Below are 20,308 nucleotides of genomic sequence, written 5' to 3'. Positions count from 1 at the left end.
TTTATATTTTCACGCCTGGGCATTATAATCTTTGGTGAAACACTTGGGGGTTCAAAGTGCTCACCACACATCTAGATAAGTTCCTTAGGGGGTCTAGTTTCCAAAATGGGGTCACTTGTGGGGGGTTTCCACTGTTTAGGCACATCAGACGCTCGTCAAACGTGACATGGCGTCCGATCTCAATTCCAGCCAATTTTAGGTTGAAAAAGTCAAACAGGGCTTCTTCCCTTCTGAGCCCTGCCATGTGCCCAATCAGTGGTTCCCCCCCACATATTGGGTATCAGCAGACTCAGGACAAATTTGACAACAACCTTTGGGGTCCAAATTCTCCTGTTACCCTTGGGAAAACAAAATATTGGGGACTAAATGATCATGTTTGTGGAAAAAATATGATTTTTTATTTTCACGCCCGGGTGTTATAAACTTCTGTGAAGCCCTTTGGGGCTCAAAGTGGTCACCACACATCTAGATAAGTTCCTTAGGGGGTCTAGTTTCCAAAATGGGGTCACTTGTGGGGGGTTTCCACTGTTTAGGCACATCAGACATTTGTCAAATGCGACATGGCGTCCGATCTCAATTCCAGCCAATTTTAGGCTGAAAAAGTCAAACGGGGCTCCTTCCCTTCTTAACCCTGCCATGTGCCCAAACAGTGGTTGCCCCCACATATTGGGTATCAGCGTACTCAGGACAAATTTGGCAACAACCTTTGGAGTCCAATTTCTCCTGTTACCCTTGGAAAAACAAAATATTGGGGACTAAATGATCATGTTTGTGGAAAAAATATGATTTTTTATTTTCACGCCCGGGTGTTATAAACTTCTGTGAAGCCCTTGGGGGTTCAAAGTGGTCACCACACATCTAGATAAGTTCCTTAGGGGGTCTAGTTTCCAAAATGGGGTGACTTGTGGTGGGTTTCCACTGTTTAGGCACATCAGGCGCTCGTCAAATGCGACATGGCGTTCGATCTCAATTCCAGCCAATTTTAGGTTGAAAAAGTCAAACGGGGCTCCTTCCCTTCTGAGCCCTGCCATGTGCCCAAACAGTGGTTCCCCCCCACATATTGGGTATCAGCGTACTCAGGACAAATTTGACAACAACTTTTGGGGTCCAATTTCTCCTGTTACCCTTGGGAAAATAAAAAAATTGTTGCTAAAATATTATTTTTGTGACTAAAAAGTTAAATGTTCATTTTTTCCTTCCACGTTGCTTCTGCTCCTGTGATGCACCTGAAGGGTTAATAATCTTGAATGTGGTTTTGAGTAGCTTCAGGGGTGCAGTTTTTAGAATGGTGTCACTTTTGGGTATTTTCTGCCATATAGACCCCTCAAAGTGACTTCAAATGTGAGGTGGTCCCTAAAAAAAATGGTTTTGTAAGTTTTGTTGTAAAAATTAGAAATTGCTGGTCAAATTTTAACCCTTATAACTTCCTAACAAAAAAAATGTTGTTTCCCAAATTGTGCTGATGTAAAGTAGACATGTGGGAAATGTTATTTAGTAACTATTTTGTGTCACATATTTCTCTGTTTTAAGGGCATACAAATTCAAAGTTTGAAAATTGCAAAATTTTCAAAATTTTCACCATATTTCTGTTTTTTTCATAAATAAACGCAAGTTATAGCGAAAATTTTTTACCACTAAAGTGAAGTACAATATGTCATGAGAAAACATTCTCAGAATCGCCTAGATCCGTTGAAGCGTTCCAGAGTTATAACCTCATAAAGGGACAGTGGTCAGAATTGTAAAAATTGGCTTGGTCATGAACGTGCAAACCACCCTTGGGGGTGAAGGAGTTAAAGGGATCCCAGGTATAGAAGTTAGGGCAAATCCACTCAGCACTCTGGTTCTGACCCCAGGCCTCTCTTAAAGTGATCCCCAGTATGGAAGTTAGGGCAAATCCACTCTGCGCTCTGGTTCTGACCCCAGGCCCCTCTTAAAGTGATCCCCAGTATGTAAGTTAGGGCAAATCCACTCAGTGCTCTGGTTCTTACCCCGGGCCCCTTTTAAAGGGATCCCTGGTATGGAAGGGAGGGCAAATCCACTCTGCGCTCTGGTTCTCACCCAAGACCTCTCTTAAAGGGATCCCCGGTATGGAAGCTAGGACCGTTCTGCTTAGCGCTCTGGTTCTGACGCCAGACCTCTCTTAAAGGGATCCCTGGTATGGAAGTTAGGAAAATTCACTCAGCGCTCTGGTTCTGACCCCAGGCCCCTCTTAAAGGTATCCCCAGTATGGAAATGAGGGCAAATCTACTCAGCGCTCAGGTTTTGACCCCAGACTCTCTTAGCGCTCTAGTTCTGACCCCAGGCCCCTCTTAAAGTGATCCCTGGTATGGAAGTGAGGGCAAATCTACTCAGCGCTCTGGTTTTGACCCCAGACTCTCTTAAAGGGGTCATTGGTATGGAAGTTAGGGCAATTCCACTTAGTGCTCTGGTTCTTACCCCAGGCCCCTTTTAAAGGGATCCCTGGTATGGAAAAAAGGGCAAATCCACCCTGCGGTCTGGTTCTGAGCCCAAGCCCCTCTTAAAGCGATCCCCAGTACAGAAGCTTGGACCATTCCACTCAGCGCTCTGGTTCTGACCCCAGGATGATGGGATGATGTGGCATATTAGGGATAGTATTCCTTTTGCTCTGATGGGATGATGTGAGATATTAGGGGTAGCAGTCCGGTGGCTCTGGCTGATGGGATGATGTGGGATATTAGGGGTAGCAGGCCAGTGGCTCTGACGGGATGATATGTGATATTAGTGGTAGTAGTCCGGTGGCTCTGACGGGATGATGTGGGATATTAGGGGTAGTAGTCGTGTGGCTCTTGCTGATGGGATGATGTGGGATATTAGGAATAGTAGGCCGGTGGCTCTGATGGGATGATGTGGGATATTAGGGGTAGATGTCCGGTGGCTCTGACGAGATGATGTGGGTTATTAGTGGTAGTGGTCTGGTGGTTCTGAAGGGATGATGTGGGATATTAGGGGTAGTAATTTGGTGGCTCAGGCTGACGGGATGATGTGTGATATTAGAGGTAGTAGTCCTGTGGCTCTGGCTGATGGGATGATGTGGGATATTAGGGGTAGTAGTCTGGTGGCTCTGATGGGATGATGTGGGATATTAGGGGTAGTAGTCCCGTGGCTCTGGCTGACAGGATGATGTGAAATATTAGAGATAGTAGTTGGATGGCTCTGACGGGATGATGTAGGATATTAGGGGTAGTAATCCGGTGGCTCTGATGGGATGATGTGGGATATTAGGGGTAGCAGTCCAGTGGCACTGATGGGATGATGTGGAATATTAGTGGTAGTAGTCCGGTGGCTCTGGCTTATGGGATGATGTGGGATATTAGGGGTAGTAGTCTGGTGGCTCTGACGGGATGATGTGGGATATTAGTGGTAGTAGTCTGTTGGCTCTGGCTGACGGGATGATGTGGGATATTAGGGGTAGTAGTCCAGTGGCTCTGGCTGACGGGATGATTTGGGATATTATAGTGAATGTGGCTATGTGGAGTGGGCGGGGCTCTACACTCAGCTTTATATATATATAGATATAATCATTATAATTTGTTATAACTAACCTTAGTTTGTTACTGTGCCCGGGCAACGCTGGGCTCTTCAGCTAGTCATTAAATAAAAGTTAGTGTCAAAACCACTCAAAAGTGCACAAAGTGCCCTCTTAAGGGCTGGCCTGACTTTCTATTCAAGCCGGATTTGCACTTCCAGGTTCAGGTGTCACGGTAGGCAGAGTTGGGTCCAACTTTTCTTCATGGCCGTTCTCTCAGTGAAAAGTGAGATCTCATAAGATCTCTCTCTTTACACTCACACAGTGGAGCCACATACTTCATTAAGATCTGACTAAATGGCAAGATCATAACAACGATTTGTCTTTGGTAAAAGCTTATTAAAGCATGTGGCAGTGCTGGAGGACTACAAAGTATGAGATCTCATTCTTGCACTGCGAGAGTAGCTGCGGAAGGTTGTGGGATTCTGCTTTGCATGACTGGATCTAACAACACACAATTTCAGACTCGAATTTTGTAGAATGTCAGTCCATTTTGTGCAGTATTTGGAGCACTCTTGGGACTGATGAAATTATCATGTATTAAATAAAATTATTAGTCAATGGCTGCCCACTCTAGATTGGTGATATGTGCTATTTAAGGAGAAGTTGCATGTTGTCATTACATAATGACTTTTTCTTTTATTATTTCTTTGATAATGCTCCTGAAGAGTAGTTATGAACAATGCCATGCACAAAAATAACTAATATCTTGTCCACCAGAATATAGTTTATAGATGTTATACTTACTCTTTGGAGTCAGAACATTCATCATCAGATGGGTTGGTTTCATCTTCTGATTGGTCACTGAGAAGATCACATGGCTGCATGTTTGCATTATCTGCAACTTCCAGCACAGGTGCTATACTGGGTCTCCTTCCTTCTTTACTTACTTCTGAGGGGAGCGTTAGATTTTTCACACCAGTAGAATGACAGCTTGTATCTTGCAAATCTATCGCCACTGTGCCTACAAAGGATGATGTAGAGATTATAGTTAAATACATATTCTGCATGTGTCTATTATATTCCATTTCCATAGAGAATGCGTTCATGCATATTAGAAATATTACAATCTCACCCTTAAAATATATTTCCATATTTAAAGATATGTGTAAATGCATATTTCATTTAGTTCTGCCAACAATGTTGTGCTCAACCTGCATATATAAAGTCTTTAATTTTCTTTTTCATGCTATTTGGAAAAGCACATTTTTCTTATTATGCTTTTTGAGTAGGAAGATTATACTTTATAATGATGTAACAGATGTTTTAGAACACTGAGCTAAGACTTCTCCTTGTCATTATTCCACCCCTCAGTGTGTCTGGGATGCAGTTACTGTAGGCTCAGCCATCCAATCTGGTACAGAGGCGGGCAGAAACTATCCATACTTTCATTGACAGCTCTGTTTTCAGTTTGGTACAGGAGTGGGCTGAGCTGTCGGTATTTTGATTGACAGCTCAGCCATTCAATCTGAGACTGGGAGGTGCTAGCTGTCTCTAGGTGTTTATTGTCTCAGGTGATTGCCCAGCTGCTTAACTGGGCTGTTAGTCCCAGGCATCTGCCAGACGTACATTCAACTTTCGTGTGGTTTGTCTCTCTGTGCTGTGTGTTCTGTTTGTAGATCTTTCATTGCCTTACCTTGGACTTCATTCTTACCATCAGTCTGTTTAACCCCTTTTCACTGATCTGCTATCTTCCTGGGATTTTGATCTCGGACTATTACCTGACTACTCCTTTGTCTCTTCCTTCTGTTTATGATGCACCCTTCAGAATTTTTACCTTGGACTCCTTGACTATTCTTAATCATGGCCTGTCTGTGAGAAGTGTCTCAGTCTCACACTCCTGCTGCCCCTCCCCAGTTCTGGAAGTGATGACTACATTGTTTGTGTTGAAGTCCATGTTTGGCTACAACTGTCAAGTGATTTGAACAAAACATTATTGGATATTTCACGGATAATTTCACTGTTCCCTTAACACAGAGAATCATCTGAAGATATGCTGTTAAAGTCTCCTACCAGCTGTAGCCAGTCTAAGGTTGAAGAATTCTTGTGATAAGGTTACAGTTCAGATGTCGGCAGGCACCAAATAGCAGCCTGTGCTATGTACTCATCTGGTGATAGTAGATGAGTATAGTAGATTTTGTTACTTTCAGAGAATCCATGCCCACAGTGAACATTGTTTGTTGCCCCAAACAATCTAAGAGAGGGTGTCCCCACACAGTTTGATAGTGTCTAGTCAGTGTGGACTATGAAACACAAGAATGTCAGATTGCTTCTAGCACAAAACGTATCAGGAGAGACTTAAACCACTTAGTTTTTATAGCCTGGAGGAAAGAAGGGAGAGCGTTTAAAACTTTTAAATATTTTAAAAGTTTAACTGTGAATTGTACTTGCAACAAACTTTGCATAAATTAATAATATACTGTAGGTGAATAAAATAAGCTTTGTAAATTATCTATCAGAGAGAAAAGATGCCTTCCTTAGTTCCTTAGCTACTTTTTCCTCTCCTGCATGCTTCCCATGTACTCTAAAAAACAGCTCAAATCCATCTTGCTGAGAGAAGACAGTGCAGTCTCATTGTGATGCCATGTGATAGAGACCATTGTACTCTATGGAGAGGGTTGGAGTAAGGAGGAGAGAGAACCAGATCGAGGAAATAAGCAGAGGGAGACCAAGAAAGATCATGGTGAGCTTTCTGTGAAGTCCTTTACTTCACTCCAGTGCTGCATGTCAATCTGCAGTGATCACTACTACATGCAGGTGCTGCTTCTCTCTGTGTACCACCACGACTAACACAGGTGAATGCCACCATTGTTACCATATATTGCATATTATTCTCCTAGAGGAGTCATTACTGCCATTATTAACACAGATGAGGTGAAAATGATTATTTATACCATATATCCCATTTTACGCTCTCCACTTGATGATATAATTGTGGTTCCACAGTGTTCACTCCCCGTGCGCAACATTATTTTCAGATTAGCTTATTTTTATTATAAAACTGGCAAATCGTTGCCTATAGTAAGGCAAGTATCATCTCCAATTTCTCTATTTTGATCACAAATTTTAATAAGAAACTAAGTCCAAAAACAAAGAGAAGAATCAGCAGTAGGTGAATTTAGGCATGGCATAAACATAGATCTTTACTTAGATGCAAATAGTAAGGGAATACTATCAAAGTGGTCTCTTTCTGCTCTCAGCTTTCTGTTTCCAGAACTGTTATTACAGATGGGATCAGGAGAACTGATAGGTCTTCTTTAATTTGTAAAAAAGTTTTAATACACTGGGTCAATAAGATGCTCTGCGATTTCCACAGGGAAAAGAGAGGGGAAGGAGAGGAGAACAAAGAGACTTTTCTTTGCAAACATTGTATTGATATCATGCATTACCAGAAATTATAATTACAGCTTACTTTTTCTGTCTGTAAGGGAAGAGTGAGATGGCCGCATATCTCGGACGGGGACCACAGCGCAATGCTTGGGCTGGCTGGCCAAACTTTGGATCTAAGCAAGACAGCTGCATAAAATTACCTGCTATTGTAGGGTCGGACAGGTTCGCAGGATGCAGTGACGAGACACTAGATGAATGGTGGTTTTCGAAATCACGTTTATATAACTCTAGCCGATGGGCTAGGCTGAACAAAACAAGGATAAAGAAACAACACCAACAGTCCACGCAGGGACTCAACAAACTTAACCAAATATAGTTTCACTTAGCCTTTCAGGGACTGCGGGGTTCAGTAGCGTGGCCGCGTTGAGGTCGCTGAGGAGGCTGTCCTGAGGAAAGTGACGTCGGTGGGGGCAACAGGCCCTGAAGAAAATAATACCGTTGGGGCGCAACAAGCCCTTAAGAAAACGAGGACGTTGGGGCGCAACAGGCCCTGAAGGAAACGGGGACGTTGGGGCGCAACAGGCCCTGAAGGTAACGCTGCCGCTGGGGCGCAACAGGCCCTGAAGGAAACACTGCCGCTGGGGCGCAACAGGCCCTGAAGGAAACGGGGACGTTGGGGCGCAACAGGCCCTGAAGGTAACGCTGCCGCTGGGGCGCAACAGGCCCTGAAGGAAACGCTGCCACTGGGGCGCAACAGGCCCTGAAGAAAACGCTGCTGCTGGGGCGCAACAGGCCCTAAAGAAAGCAGTGCCGTTGGGGCTCAACGGGCCCTGAAGTAAATGATGGAGGTGGCACGCAGTGATGACTCAGTTCCCCAGAAAGGCCTGTGGCCGTCCTTTACCAAGGAGTCTCTTCCTAAGCCAGGATAGCGAGCCTTTTATCCCGCCTGTGACAATGTGGCGTATCTTGAGGCCGATGATGGCAGGGTCGGCGTGATGGGGGAAGGCTGGGGGGAAGGGCCCAGGTCTCTGAGGCCTGGTTACCAGTACTCACGGCCACAACCAGAGGTATAGTTCCTCTCCCTTCAAGGCGGGGGTTAGCGGGGATAATTCTCTCAGAACGGGTGCGGGGAGCAGTCTCTGGGCACAGTCTCTCACGTCTCTCTTATTGGTAAATCGGGTGCTTTCTCCTCGCAGGCTCCTCTCGGTGCCCCTGCAAGTCACCCTGCGTCTTGCCTTCACTCCCTCTCTTCCCCAACTGCCACTTCAGCGCGTCCCCTGCTCCTTTTACTCTAGCCCCTCCCCCTGTTGCCCAGACAACCTCAGTCGCATGTCTCCCTTTGTAATTCCCCTGTTGTGCTTCCTTCAATAACTCTGATGGCGGTCCCCTTGGTTCCGGCCCAAACACTATATGAGGGTCCTCCTCCCCACACTATCACACTTGGAACGCCAGTCCAAGCTTTGCATTGCGATTTCCGTATGAGTTATACAGCAATCTGACTCTTCCCTCGGACTATATTACATAGTAGACATGTGAGTGGCATAAAACAGGAAAGTCAGCCTTTGAGAATAATTCAGAGGCCCTGCGAAAGTGGAGTAGAAACATTTGCATTTAAAAAATGAGGTTTACTTATGATAAAAAAAAATGTTTAAAAAATGTGTCATTTTAAGATCATACGTTGCTTTTCATCTATAAATTGCAGTACCACTGAGGTTTGTGAAGTTTTTGAAACACTATGGAATGTCAGTGCCTCCGGGGACAACAGCGTACTGTCATGCAGAAAATATGGCTCATAGTCAAAATAGAAATCGTGAAGTTAGGTGTTCCAAATAATTATTGGTAAGAAATGCATATACATGAATATGTATTTTAGGCATGCATTTTAACCAGGGAAAGGAATCTTTTCTAATACAATTCAAATTTACCATAAAATATTGCACAAAATAGATTTATTTTGAATCCAGAATAGCTACTCAGTTATATGTCCGCCACACAGGGGACACAAGCTTGCCAAATACAGCTGGATGTAAAAGATACAATCTTCAGCAAAAGAAAGGATTCTTTACACAAAGGGCCATCAAACTATAAGAAAACTATCCCAAGAAAGGCAGTGTTGGCAGGTGATGTGCATATATTTAAAAAAAAGGATTGGGAATGTTCGTAGAGAAACAGAGTTTCATACTGTCATAAACAACAAAATATTGTCGTTTAGAAAATTAACTATTTGATTGCTTTAGACTTGAAATGATAACATTAATATTTACCATTGCATTCTGTATACCACCTTATCTTTGTAACATATACCCTCACACTTACTCACTCACACTTTATCTGCGTTTTTTCTGCGGTTTTGCCCTGCGGTTTTACATCTCATAATGGATGAGGTGTAAAACTGCAGCGTTTCTGCACCAAACAATTGACATGCTGCGTTTTGAAAACCGCAGCAAAACCGCGCGGAAAAAAACCTCAGCATGTGCACAGCTTTTTTTTATTTCCATAGGAAATAAAGGTACTGTACAACGCAGCAGAATCTGCTGCGTTTCTGCAGAGCCAAAAACGCTGCGGAAACGCAGCAGAAACCGCAAAGTGTGCACATACCCTAAAATAGCAACCCAGGACTTTATCATCTCGTGTGACTCCATATGCATTTTTTTTTTTAAATAAAAGTTAAACTTATCTGCAAAAATACATTTCTTGTTCGTACAGACGAGCAGATCTTTCAATATCAATTTCGCCTACTTTGCCCAATATTCCTCAAAAATTTGATTTGCAGCTAATCTTAATACTACAAACCTTGTAATTGTTTGGAAAATACTCATGGGCAGAAAAGAGAGAAAGAAATCCTCTGACCATAAGAGCTTTCACTCTACAAGAGAAAGAGAGGACCCCATTGATCACAAGAGATTACATTCTAAGAAGAGAGAAAGCTAAAGAGATATAGGACCCCGCTGACCACAAGATTTTACACTTTATAAGAGAGTAGAGTTGAGCGACTTTGCCTTTTTTCGGGTCGAGTCGGGTTTCATGAAACCTGACTTTCTCAAAAGTCGGGTCGAACGAAATCGGCCGATTATCATGAAAAGTCGAAGGCCGACTAAAACACGAAACCCAATACAAGTCAATGGGGAACCAAGGTCGGCAGGGAGAGGAGGACAGGAAACACACCTACAGTGCCCATTTTAATGCCAAAAACATCAATTCTTATTACTTAAGCTTGTCAACCTTAATTTACTTTATAATAATAGTTACGCATTGAAAACTGGGGGTTATTTGGCGGAAGTTGTTGGGGGGGTAGGGCTGGCTCCAGATTTTCGTGAGCCCTGGGCCAAAGAGTTTCACTGGGCTCCTTTAACACATGCCACAATTCATGATCCTCTGATACGGCAGAGAAATAGCAGTATAGTACAATGAAAAATACTTCGCTTCTTACATCTCATGACTGATATCCATTTTAAATTCTCCAATAGCTCCAAAAACGGACAGTATATTACTCCATACAGTATTATGGCCACCGCATAGTGTGCTATACAGAGTAATGAGGCCCATATATTTCTCCATACAGAATCATTGGTCCCATATAATGTTTGAAACAGTATGTGATGAGCTCCACATAATGCTACAGTATATGTTGGTTCCCATGGATGAGGCTCCACTGTGTTATGGGCCCAAATAATGCTCCATATATAATGGGCCCCATTTCTAATGCTCAAGTGCATAATGGGCCCTGTAAATTCTGCTCCATTGTCTGATGTCCACCTTTGGAATGCTCCAGTGTATGGTGGGCCTCATATATCATTCTCCAGAGTATAGTGCTCCCCAAAAATAGCTGTCCCAATATTGAAAACAATTAAATAAGTCTCCTCACTAGGGAATCCCTGTACTAGTCTTGACTCCTCATCGTCCCCATCTTCCATCTCACTGCACTTGGACTGTTTAGGCAGAGGGCCTGATGTCGTGATGTCATCGCGCTCTCTGACCAGAATGTCACTGTCAGGAAATGCGGAAGACGTCACGGCAGTGGAGCAGGGAGAGGTAAGTATTTCAACTTTGCAAGTGCTGTGATCCTGAGCAAGCTGGGGGGCCCACTCATTGGCAATGGCACTTGCACAGGGCCCCTCATAGTACGTTGGTGTGTCTGACGGCATGTGGGCCCTCCCCTCCCACTGGCAGAGACACTTTTGCGTATTATGAGGGGCCCTGTGCCAGTGCGTCGCCCATGAGTATGCCCCCCACCTGCTCAAGGAACCTGCACTTTCATCTGCACCTTCCTCTTTGCCACCGTGTAAGGTGGTATAGTATGCGGGAAGGGGAACCTGAGTTTCATCAGGGTCAGATTCTGGCTGTGTAGAGTGCGAGGGGAATGTAGTGGTCTGGGTCAATGTACTAGCAGAATAATCTAGCAGTGGCTGGGCATCAGTGCACTTGTGGTGCCCCCAGGAGTACGGTCGCCACAGTGGCATTACCTTCCTCCTAGGGAGTGTGATGTCATGCTTGGGAGCAACGAAGGATCGCTCTAGCAGTTAAACCAACACACAGTTCCCACTCCAGGCCAGCAGGGAGACCTCTGAACCTGACTGCTGAGGAGCAGCTTTCTGTGGTCGGGAGGAGGGAAGTTAGGGCAGTCTGTGAAGGGAAGGGGAAGTGTGTGGACATGAGAAGGGGAGCTGGAGGATGAGCAGAGTTAAGGCTCACTCCTAGCTGGAGCGCATGGTCGGTATTCTGGTCTCCGAGTTTGTAGGGACACTGACGGTCCTGCAGCAGAAACCGGAGGAAGTAGCAGCCGTAAATGCTTGGTTCCCAACTAAAGCTCGGAGGCCCCAGCAGCGACGTGTGTGAGCCAGAAGGAAAAGGCTATGGCTGCCTGCCATGTGAGAAAGTTCCAAAAGAGAGTCAACAGGGGGAACTTCAGTGAACTCAGTACTGCGAGTACCTCAGATAAGCGCTAGAACGGAGCCCACACGACCTATCTGCAGAGAGAGAATTCCAAATTTGCTTCCAGGCTGACCAACTCCTTCTCCATCTGTACTCTGGGTCCTGGACGGCACTTACCAATTACAGGTAAAGGAACTGCATGACTGTGTCTGTCATCTTTCTCCTGCGCCTGGTGCACGGCTCTGCTACATCCTGCACTGCACACCATCTACCAACTCTTTCATCTGCCCTGCGACTACGTCCCTACCTGTGCAGGGCTTCTACAGCTTAGCTGCACCACAACATCTGACCCAGAGAAGCGACACTGCAGCGCGGGTCAATCTGATCAGAAACCACAGGTGGTGTCACGTATCATTCACCTATAAACGTTATTCACCCCTTTGCATGGATGCCCAGGGCCATGGAATGGGTCATCACCACCGTGACACATCCCTCTGAGACACCGGCCCGGTACCGATTAACCCCACTTCCCTGGCTGGCCACCAACACTCTATGTCAGATTCATCTTGGACTGGGGAATTTACGATTTGACTTGATAACCCAGGCATGGTATGTGAAAAGAGCTCCATGGGGTAATCGGTAGTGTGGCCTGCCACATCCTTCAATTTTGGTAGGGGTGAAGGACACAAGGAAAGGTGTTGTTCCTGACCAGGAGCCTCTAATGATGACTCAGTGCTTTTACTTTTTGAAACTTCAGAAGAGGAGGCGAGAGAGCTGGAGGCTGTGTCAGCAATGTAAGCCAAAACTTGTTCCTGAAGCTCCAGCTTTAAAAGTGGTTTACCTACTCCCAGAAAAGAGAGCCTTCGAGGCCTTGTGGAGCCAGACGATGACGCAGGCTCAACACCTCCTGCCTTAGGTGCTATTGTGCTTTTGCCACTACCAACAGATGCAACATCACCACCACCACCATCAGGACCAGCTGGCAACCCCCGCCCACTTCCATGGCATCTTCTACCATACTTGCTCATTTTTGTGAAAATGTACCCAAAATACCACCAGTTCTATGGCACTGTAAAACAAGGTAGAAGGTGTATCTACTATTGGTGAGCTTTTGAATCTCAATATAGATTTGAGGACGCTGAACTATTGTCTCAGGCCCAGTAGAGATTACACCTCCACTTAACAGGCTGAAATTGGATGGTGTATGACAAGGTGTATGGTGTCTATAGGATTGGTGAGAATTTGAATCTCACTATAGATTTGAGGACGCTGAACTATTGTCTCAGGCCCAGTAGAGATTACACCTCAATGTAACAGGCTGAAATTGGATGGTGCATGACAAGGTGTAGGGTGTCTATAGGATTGGTGAGAATTTGAATCTCACTATAGATTTGAGGACGCTGAACTATTGTCTCAGGCCCAGTAGAGATTACACCTCAATGTAACAGGCTGAAATTGGATGGTGTATGACAAGGTGTAGTGTGTCTATAGAATTGGTGAGAATTTGAATCTCACTATAGATTTGAGGACACTGAACTATTGTCTCAGGCCCTGCGACTACGGCCCTACCTGTGCAGGGCTTCTACATCTTAGCTGCACCAAAACATCTGACCCAGAGAAGCGACACTGCAGCGCGGGTCAATCTGATCAGAAACCACAGGTGGTGTCACGTATCATTCACCTATAAATGTTATTCACCCCTTTGCATGGATGCCCAGGGCCATGGAATGGGTCATCACCACCGTGACACATCCCTCTGAGACACCGGCCCGGTACCGATTAACCCCACTTCCCTGGCTGGCCACCAACACTCTATGTCAGATTCATCTTGGACTGGGGAATTTACGATTTGACTTGATAACCCAGGCATGGTATGTGAAAAGAGCTCCATGGGGTAATCGGTAGTGTGGCCTGCCACATCCTTCAATTTTGGTAGGGGTGAAGGACACAAGGAAAGGTGTTGTTCCTGACCAGGAGCCTCTAATGACGACTCAGTGCTTTTACTTTTTGAAACTTCAGAAGAGGAGGCGAGAGAGCTGGAGGCTGTGTCAGCAATGTAAGCCAAAACTTGTTCCTGAAGCTCCAGCTTTAAAAGTGGTTTACCTACTCCCAGAAAAGAGAGCCTTCGAGGCCTTGTGGAGCCAGACGATGACGCAGGCTCAACACCTCCTGCCTTAGGTGCTATTGTGCTTTTGCCACTACCAACAGATGCAACATCACCACCACCACCATCAGGACCAGCTGGCAACCCCCCGCCCACTTCCATGGCGTCTTCTACCATACTTGCTCATTTTTGTGAAAATGTACCCAAAATACCACCAGTTCTATGGTACTGTAAAACAAGGTAGAAGGTGTATCTACTATTGGTGAGCTTTTGAATCTCACTATAGATTTGAGGACGCTGAACTATTGTCTCAGGCCCAGTAGAGATTACACCTCCATGTAACAGGCTGAAATTGGATGGTGTATGACAAGGTGTATGGTGTCTATAGGATTGGTGAGAATTTGAATCTCACTATAGATTTAAGGACGCTGAACTATTGTCTCAGGCCCAGTAGAGATTACACCTCAATGTAACAGGCTGAAATTGGATGGTGCATGACAAGGTGTAGGGTGTCTATAGGATTGGTGAGAATTTGAATCTCACTATAGATTTGAGGACGCTGAACTATTGTCTCAGGCCCAGTAGAGATTACACCTCAATGTAACAGGCTGAAATTGGATGGTGTATGACAAGGTGTAGTGTGTCTATAGGATTGGTGAGAATTTGAATCTCACTATAGATTTGAGGACACTGAACTATTGTCTCAGGCCCAGTAGAGATTACACCTCAATGTAGCAGGCTGAAATTGGATAGTGAATGACAAGGTGGAGGGTGTCTATAGGATTGGTGAGATTTTGAATCTCACTATAGATTTGAGGACGCAGAACTATTGTCTCTGGCCAAGGAGAGATTACACCTCAATGTAACAGGCTGAAATTGGATGGTATATGACAAGGTGGAGGGTGTCTATAGGATTGGTGAGAATTTGGATCTCACTAGAGATTTGAGGACGCTGAACTATTGTCTCTGGCCCAGAAGAGATTACACCTCAATGTAACAGACTGAAATTGGATGGTGCATGACAAGGTGGAGGGTGTCTATAGGATTGGTGAGAATTTGGATCTCACTAGAGATTTGAGGACGCTGAACTATTGTCTCTGGCCCAGAAGAGATTACACCTCAATGTAACAGACTGAAATTGGATGGTGTATGACAAGGTGGAGGGTGTCTATAGGATTGGTGAGATTTTGAATCTCACTATAGATTTGAGGACGCAAAACTATTGTCTCTGGCCCAGGAGAGATTACACCTCAATGTAACAGGCTGAAATTGGATGGTGTATGACAAGGTGGAGGCTGTCTATAGGATTGGTGAGATTTTGGATCTCACTAGAGATTTGAGGACGCTGAAAATGATGCTCTCAGTCCAAGTATGGACGCAGGCAGCCTAATAAGCAGGACTGCTGCACAGTGCACACACAAAAGGGTGGAAAAATGAACGCTTGGTAACTGTGCAGAAAAGAGGAAGAAAAGTATTTTTGCTTTTAAAAAAGCAGTTTGCACAGCAGTGTGAAAACAGCCATGCAGCTATCAGGGAGCCTTATAAGGCAGCCTAATAACCAACAGAGCTGATGCACAAAAATAGAGCCTCCCCTGTCACTGCACACAAAGTGTTGTGTTGTAAGTGGAAATCGCTAACAGCAGAAGCAGTTTTTTGGTTCATCTTCCCTGCCTAACGCTCTCCCTACAGAAACAGCAGCAGCAGCTCTCCCTATGCTAAGATCGGCATAAGTAAGATGGCGGTCGGCGTTCACGCCCTTTTATAGCCCCTTTGACGCCACACAAAGCCAGCCAATCACTTACATGCCCTTCTCAAAGATGGTGGTGACCGATGCCTATGTCATCGCGTTGCCCACAGTGTGCGTCCTCCATCATTGGCTGAAAAAGGGCGCTGGAAGCATCTTTTGAAACGCGACTTTGGCGCTCTGGTCGCCGACCTCGTGGCCGACCTCACGCTATGGTCGGGTTTCGTTTCATGAAACCCGACTTCAGCGAAAGTCGCCGACTTTTGAATATGAAAGACCCATTTCGCTCAACTCTATAAGAGAGAGATGTCCCCGCTGACCACAAGAGCCTACACTTTATAAGAAAGAGATGATCTTGCTGACTACATGAGTTTGAACTCTAAAGAGAGACTTACCTAGTGACTCAGGAGATGGAAAATGGATCTAACTACAAACTGTGCTCCACTGGGAACTGCAGATTTCTGATGACTCAGGTACTGACCACCACTCTACGAGGTATGACAGTCAGTGAGATGTCATAGCTGTAGGGCATTATTTGAAGTTACATGCAGCAACAAAAAATAATGATGGCCCGCTTTCTGATGCACAGCAGTGTGAACAATGATGTCTGGCAAGTCTTTCTTTTTTGAACATCCTGAATCAAGTTTCAAAATGTGCAAAATCAGGTCATTCAGCAAATTTCATGAAATTCGTCTTGAGCTCAATCCTCCGCAGATCGATCCACTCATCTGTATATGCAACAGCAATATTTGAATCCCTAGCGAATGTTGCTCAAAATCAAAAGATATATATATATATATATATATATATATATATGAAATCTAGTAGAAAATATATTTTACTGTTAATATTGCTGTTTGTAGCATCCAAGTAGGACTATGTAAACAGGGAAAGCATATTAGCACGTAGGGGAAGTAGCACCATCAAATAATAAAGAGGAGTAATCATCAGGAAAAATTTACAGTATGTCCTAATAAGCCCTGATATTACACTGAGCTGAAGCCTGCCTGTCAGTGGAGGTTGGCACCCTAAGTTTCTGCGGTTGGCGCCCGTCTCCTCGATGGCTCTCCCTGGTTCCCTAATAATCCCTAAGTAGGAAAAAAGTGTCCCAATACACAATATTACCCCCCCCCCCGCAAAATACACAAAAAATATGAAAAAAAATCAAAGAAATTTTTAAGGAGAAATAAAGAAACAATTTTATATGTCCTCAATAATAAACATCCCAATGCAATAGAAGACATGAAAAAATAGGCTTTATGAATAAATAGATTTTTCTAGCCTATTGAGATGTATGTCTTCAAAAAATGTTGATATAACTGTGGCGCCCCTGAGGGTCCAGTCACCACAGAAGTACTGCACCTCAGCTAGAGGTGTGGTACCTCACTCTCGGGTAAGGAGGGGACACTACCCACTAGCATTCAACACTAGATCTCTCTAGGCCAGTGGGGAAATAGGTAGAGGGTGTGGGTGAAGGAAGTAGATAAGGGAAGGACAGCTGGAGAGAAAGCTGACAGTTGAGAGTGGAGATCTGTCATGGTAACAGGAGTCAGTTGGAGGAGGAGTCAGGAAGAGAGGGCTGGTGGAAGGGACTGGAGGAGTGAGGCACTCATCCCTAGACTAGACAGAGAGTGAAAAGAGAAAGAAGGGGTCCTAGGGGCACGGAAAGTGAAGAATCCACCCATGGTGCCCGAATTTACCCCGACTGTAGTTGGGTGGAGGGACCAGTTCGCAGTAGGGGACTGGCCCCAGACTAGTGGAGAAACAAAGGACTCAGCTAGCAAACCGGAGGCTGTAGCGACTGTATGTAAAACAGCCAACTCCATACACATTCACTGAAAAGGCAGCCAGATAGGATCAAGGGGACTAAGAGAATGTCGCCCAACAGGATCTGAGGCTGCTAGCTTGGGACACTGTGTATGAGGCGCAGGGCAGAAGAGGTGGGAGCCAGTGCAGAGAGATGGCCAGGAAAGGAGCATAAGAAGGGGGTTCTGGCACAGTGTACCCCAAATTACCTGAGAGCTGGCTGGACCACAGACCCGGAGGACACAGCACCCTGGCTGGGGATTGTAACTGGAAGAACTGTGAGTAAAAGTGTGAATACTGCACTCCACTGTGTCCTCCAACTTATTTACAATGTCACCTGCCTTGCACTACAACTACCACCAACACATTTAACACCATAACTACCCTGGGGCCTAGCTCTACCTGTAGAGAGCTGTACCAACTCTGCTGCATCACCAACTGCCCCCAGTGGATCCAAACTGCAGCGTCGGCCATACCATCCATTGCAAAACACCACGGGTGGCATCATGAATTTTTCCCATCTTTATTCCCCAAAATCATCTTTATTTCATTGCGCGCCAAGGGCCACGGACTGTGTCACTGCTGCCATAACATACCCTGAAGAACTGACAGGCCCGGTACCGAGTTCCCCGGCCCTAGCGGGCATCACATAACCACTATAGCAATATGGGTAAACAGCATGTATTAGTAATCTACTCAAAAAAGAATTCCTCTTATTGTCCCATTAGGATAATGCAGACTCTTAATCATGGGGTCCCATTATTAGCCACTTATCATATCGCTATTCATAATAGGACCAAAATACTCAGATGTGACACAGAAAAAAAGAGCACATCATAATAATCATGTGCTCATGTAGCTACTAGCATGTATTTGCAGTTCAATCAAAGGGATTCCCATATAAGTTAAGACCTCAATCGGGTATCAATCTAATATATACATACCTTGTAATGTCTTCACATCCTGTTCTGTCCAGATGTGTTCAGATCCCAGAATTCCAAGCGGCGGAAGTTCACCGACTGCCATTTTAGGACACCCAAGTGATGGGTGTCTCAATATGGAAACTGCTGGTGGTACCAGCCTCTTGCACGGTACCACCAGTGGAACACTGTCACACCACACACACACACACTGTATATGCCTTACGCACCACACACACACCCATCCCATGTTTATGAGTCTACATTTTCCTAATGGGACAATAAGCGGAATTCTTTTTTTTTTAGATTACTATTGCATCCTGTTCACCCATATTGCTATAGTGGTTATATCAACATTTTTTGATGACATACATCTCAATAGGCTAAAAAAATCTATTTATTTATAAAGCCTATTTTCTCATGTCTTCTATAGCATTGGGATGTTTATTATTGAAGACATATAAGATTGTTTCTTTATTTTTACAATTTTTTTTATTTTTTTCACCAGTTTTTTTTTTGGGGGGAGGGGTAATGGGATGTATTGGGAGTGGGACACTTTTTTCCTATTTAGGGATTATTAGGGATACCAGGGAGAGCAGTCAAGGAATGGGAGCGCCAACCGGAGAAACTTAGGGTGCTAACCTCCACTGACAGGCAGGTTTCAGTTTTTATTTTTGCAATATTCCTACCTACAAGTTTGATCTTATATGGAATAAAATTCTTGGACTTATGTGCGCTGCTGAACAAAATATCAAATCCAGATCATGTACAAAGATTAACCATTTATTTCCCAACGCGTTTCAAAGTATATAACACTTCTTCCTCAGGGGATGACATGTTTGAAATTATTAGGCAACTTCCTTTCCTTTGGCAAAATGGGTCAGAAGAGAGATTTGACGTACTCTGAAAAGTCAAAAATTGTGAGATGTCTTGCAGAGGGATGCAGCAGTATTGAAATTGCCAAACTTTTGAAGCGTGATCACCTAGCAATCAAGCGTTTCATGGCAAATAGCCAACAGGGTCTCAAGAAGCGTGTTGATAAAAAAAGGCGTAAAATAACTGCCCATGAATTGAGGAAAATCAAGCGTGAAGCTGCCAAGATGCCATTTGCCACCAGTTCTGCCATATTACAGAGCTGCACCATTACTGGAGTATCAAAAAGACCACTCTCAGGGACATGGCCAAGGTAAGGAAGGCTGAAAAATGACCACCTTTGAACAAGAAACATAAGAAAAAACGTCAAGACTGGGCCAAGAAATATCTTAAGACTGATTTTTCTAAGGTTTTATGGACTGATGAAATGAGAGTGACTCTTGAAGGGCCAGATGGATGGGACCGAGGCTGGATAAGTAAAGGGCAGAGAGCTCCTCTCCGACTCAGACGCCAGCAAGGTAGAGGTGGGGTACTGGTATGAGCTGGTATCATCAAAGATGAACTTGTGGGACCTTTTCGGGTTGAGGATGGAGTGAAGCTCAACTCCCAGACCTACTGCCAGTTTCTGGAAGACACCTTCTTTAAGCAGTGGTACAGGAAGAAGTCGGTATCGTTAAAAAAAAAAACATGATTTTCATGCAGAACAATGCTCTATCACATGCATCCAAATACTCCACAGTGTGTCTGGCCAGTAAAGGTCTAAAAGAAGAAAAAATAATGACATGGCCCCCTTGTTCACCTGATCTGAACCCCATAGAGAAACTGTGGTCCCTCATAAAATGTGAGATCTACAGGGAGGGAAAAGAGTACACCTCTCAGAACAGTGTCTGGGAGGCTGTGGTGGCTGCTGCACGCAATGTTGATCGTAAACAGATCAAGCAACTGACAGAATCTATGGATGGAAGGCTTTTGAGTGTCATCGTAAAGAAAGGTGGCTATATTGGTCACTGATTTTTTTTTTGTTGTTTTTGAATGTCAGAAATGTCAATTTCTAAATTTTGTGTTATATTGGTTAACCTGGTGAAAATAAACAAGTGAGATGGGTATATATT

The 20,308-nt window shown here is 44.5% G+C and overlaps 1 protein-coding gene across 2 annotated transcripts in view; it reads right to left on the bottom strand.

The window, feature by feature from the left end:
* Positions 1-20,308, bottom strand: part of KCNT2 (potassium sodium-activated channel subfamily T member 2) — a 1,782,840-nt gene that overhangs the window by 419,821 nt on the left and 1,342,711 nt on the right. For both annotated transcript variants that reach the window (XM_073582885.1, XM_073582886.1), the window contains exon 17: positions 4,295-4,511. In XM_073582885.1, coding sequence (XP_073438986.1) covers positions 4,295-4,511 — 217 coding nt within the window. The remainder of the gene's footprint in view (positions 1-4,294; positions 4,512-20,308) is intronic.

This window comes from Dendrobates tinctorius, unplaced genomic scaffold, assembly GCF_039654945.1.
Source record: "Dendrobates tinctorius isolate UK_male_01 unplaced genomic scaffold, ASM3965494v1 ptg000074l, whole genome shotgun sequence".
NCBI classification, from domain to species: Eukaryota; Metazoa; Chordata; class Amphibia; order Anura; family Dendrobatidae; genus Dendrobates; species Dendrobates tinctorius.
This window is presented reverse-complemented; position numbering and strand designations above follow the sequence as displayed.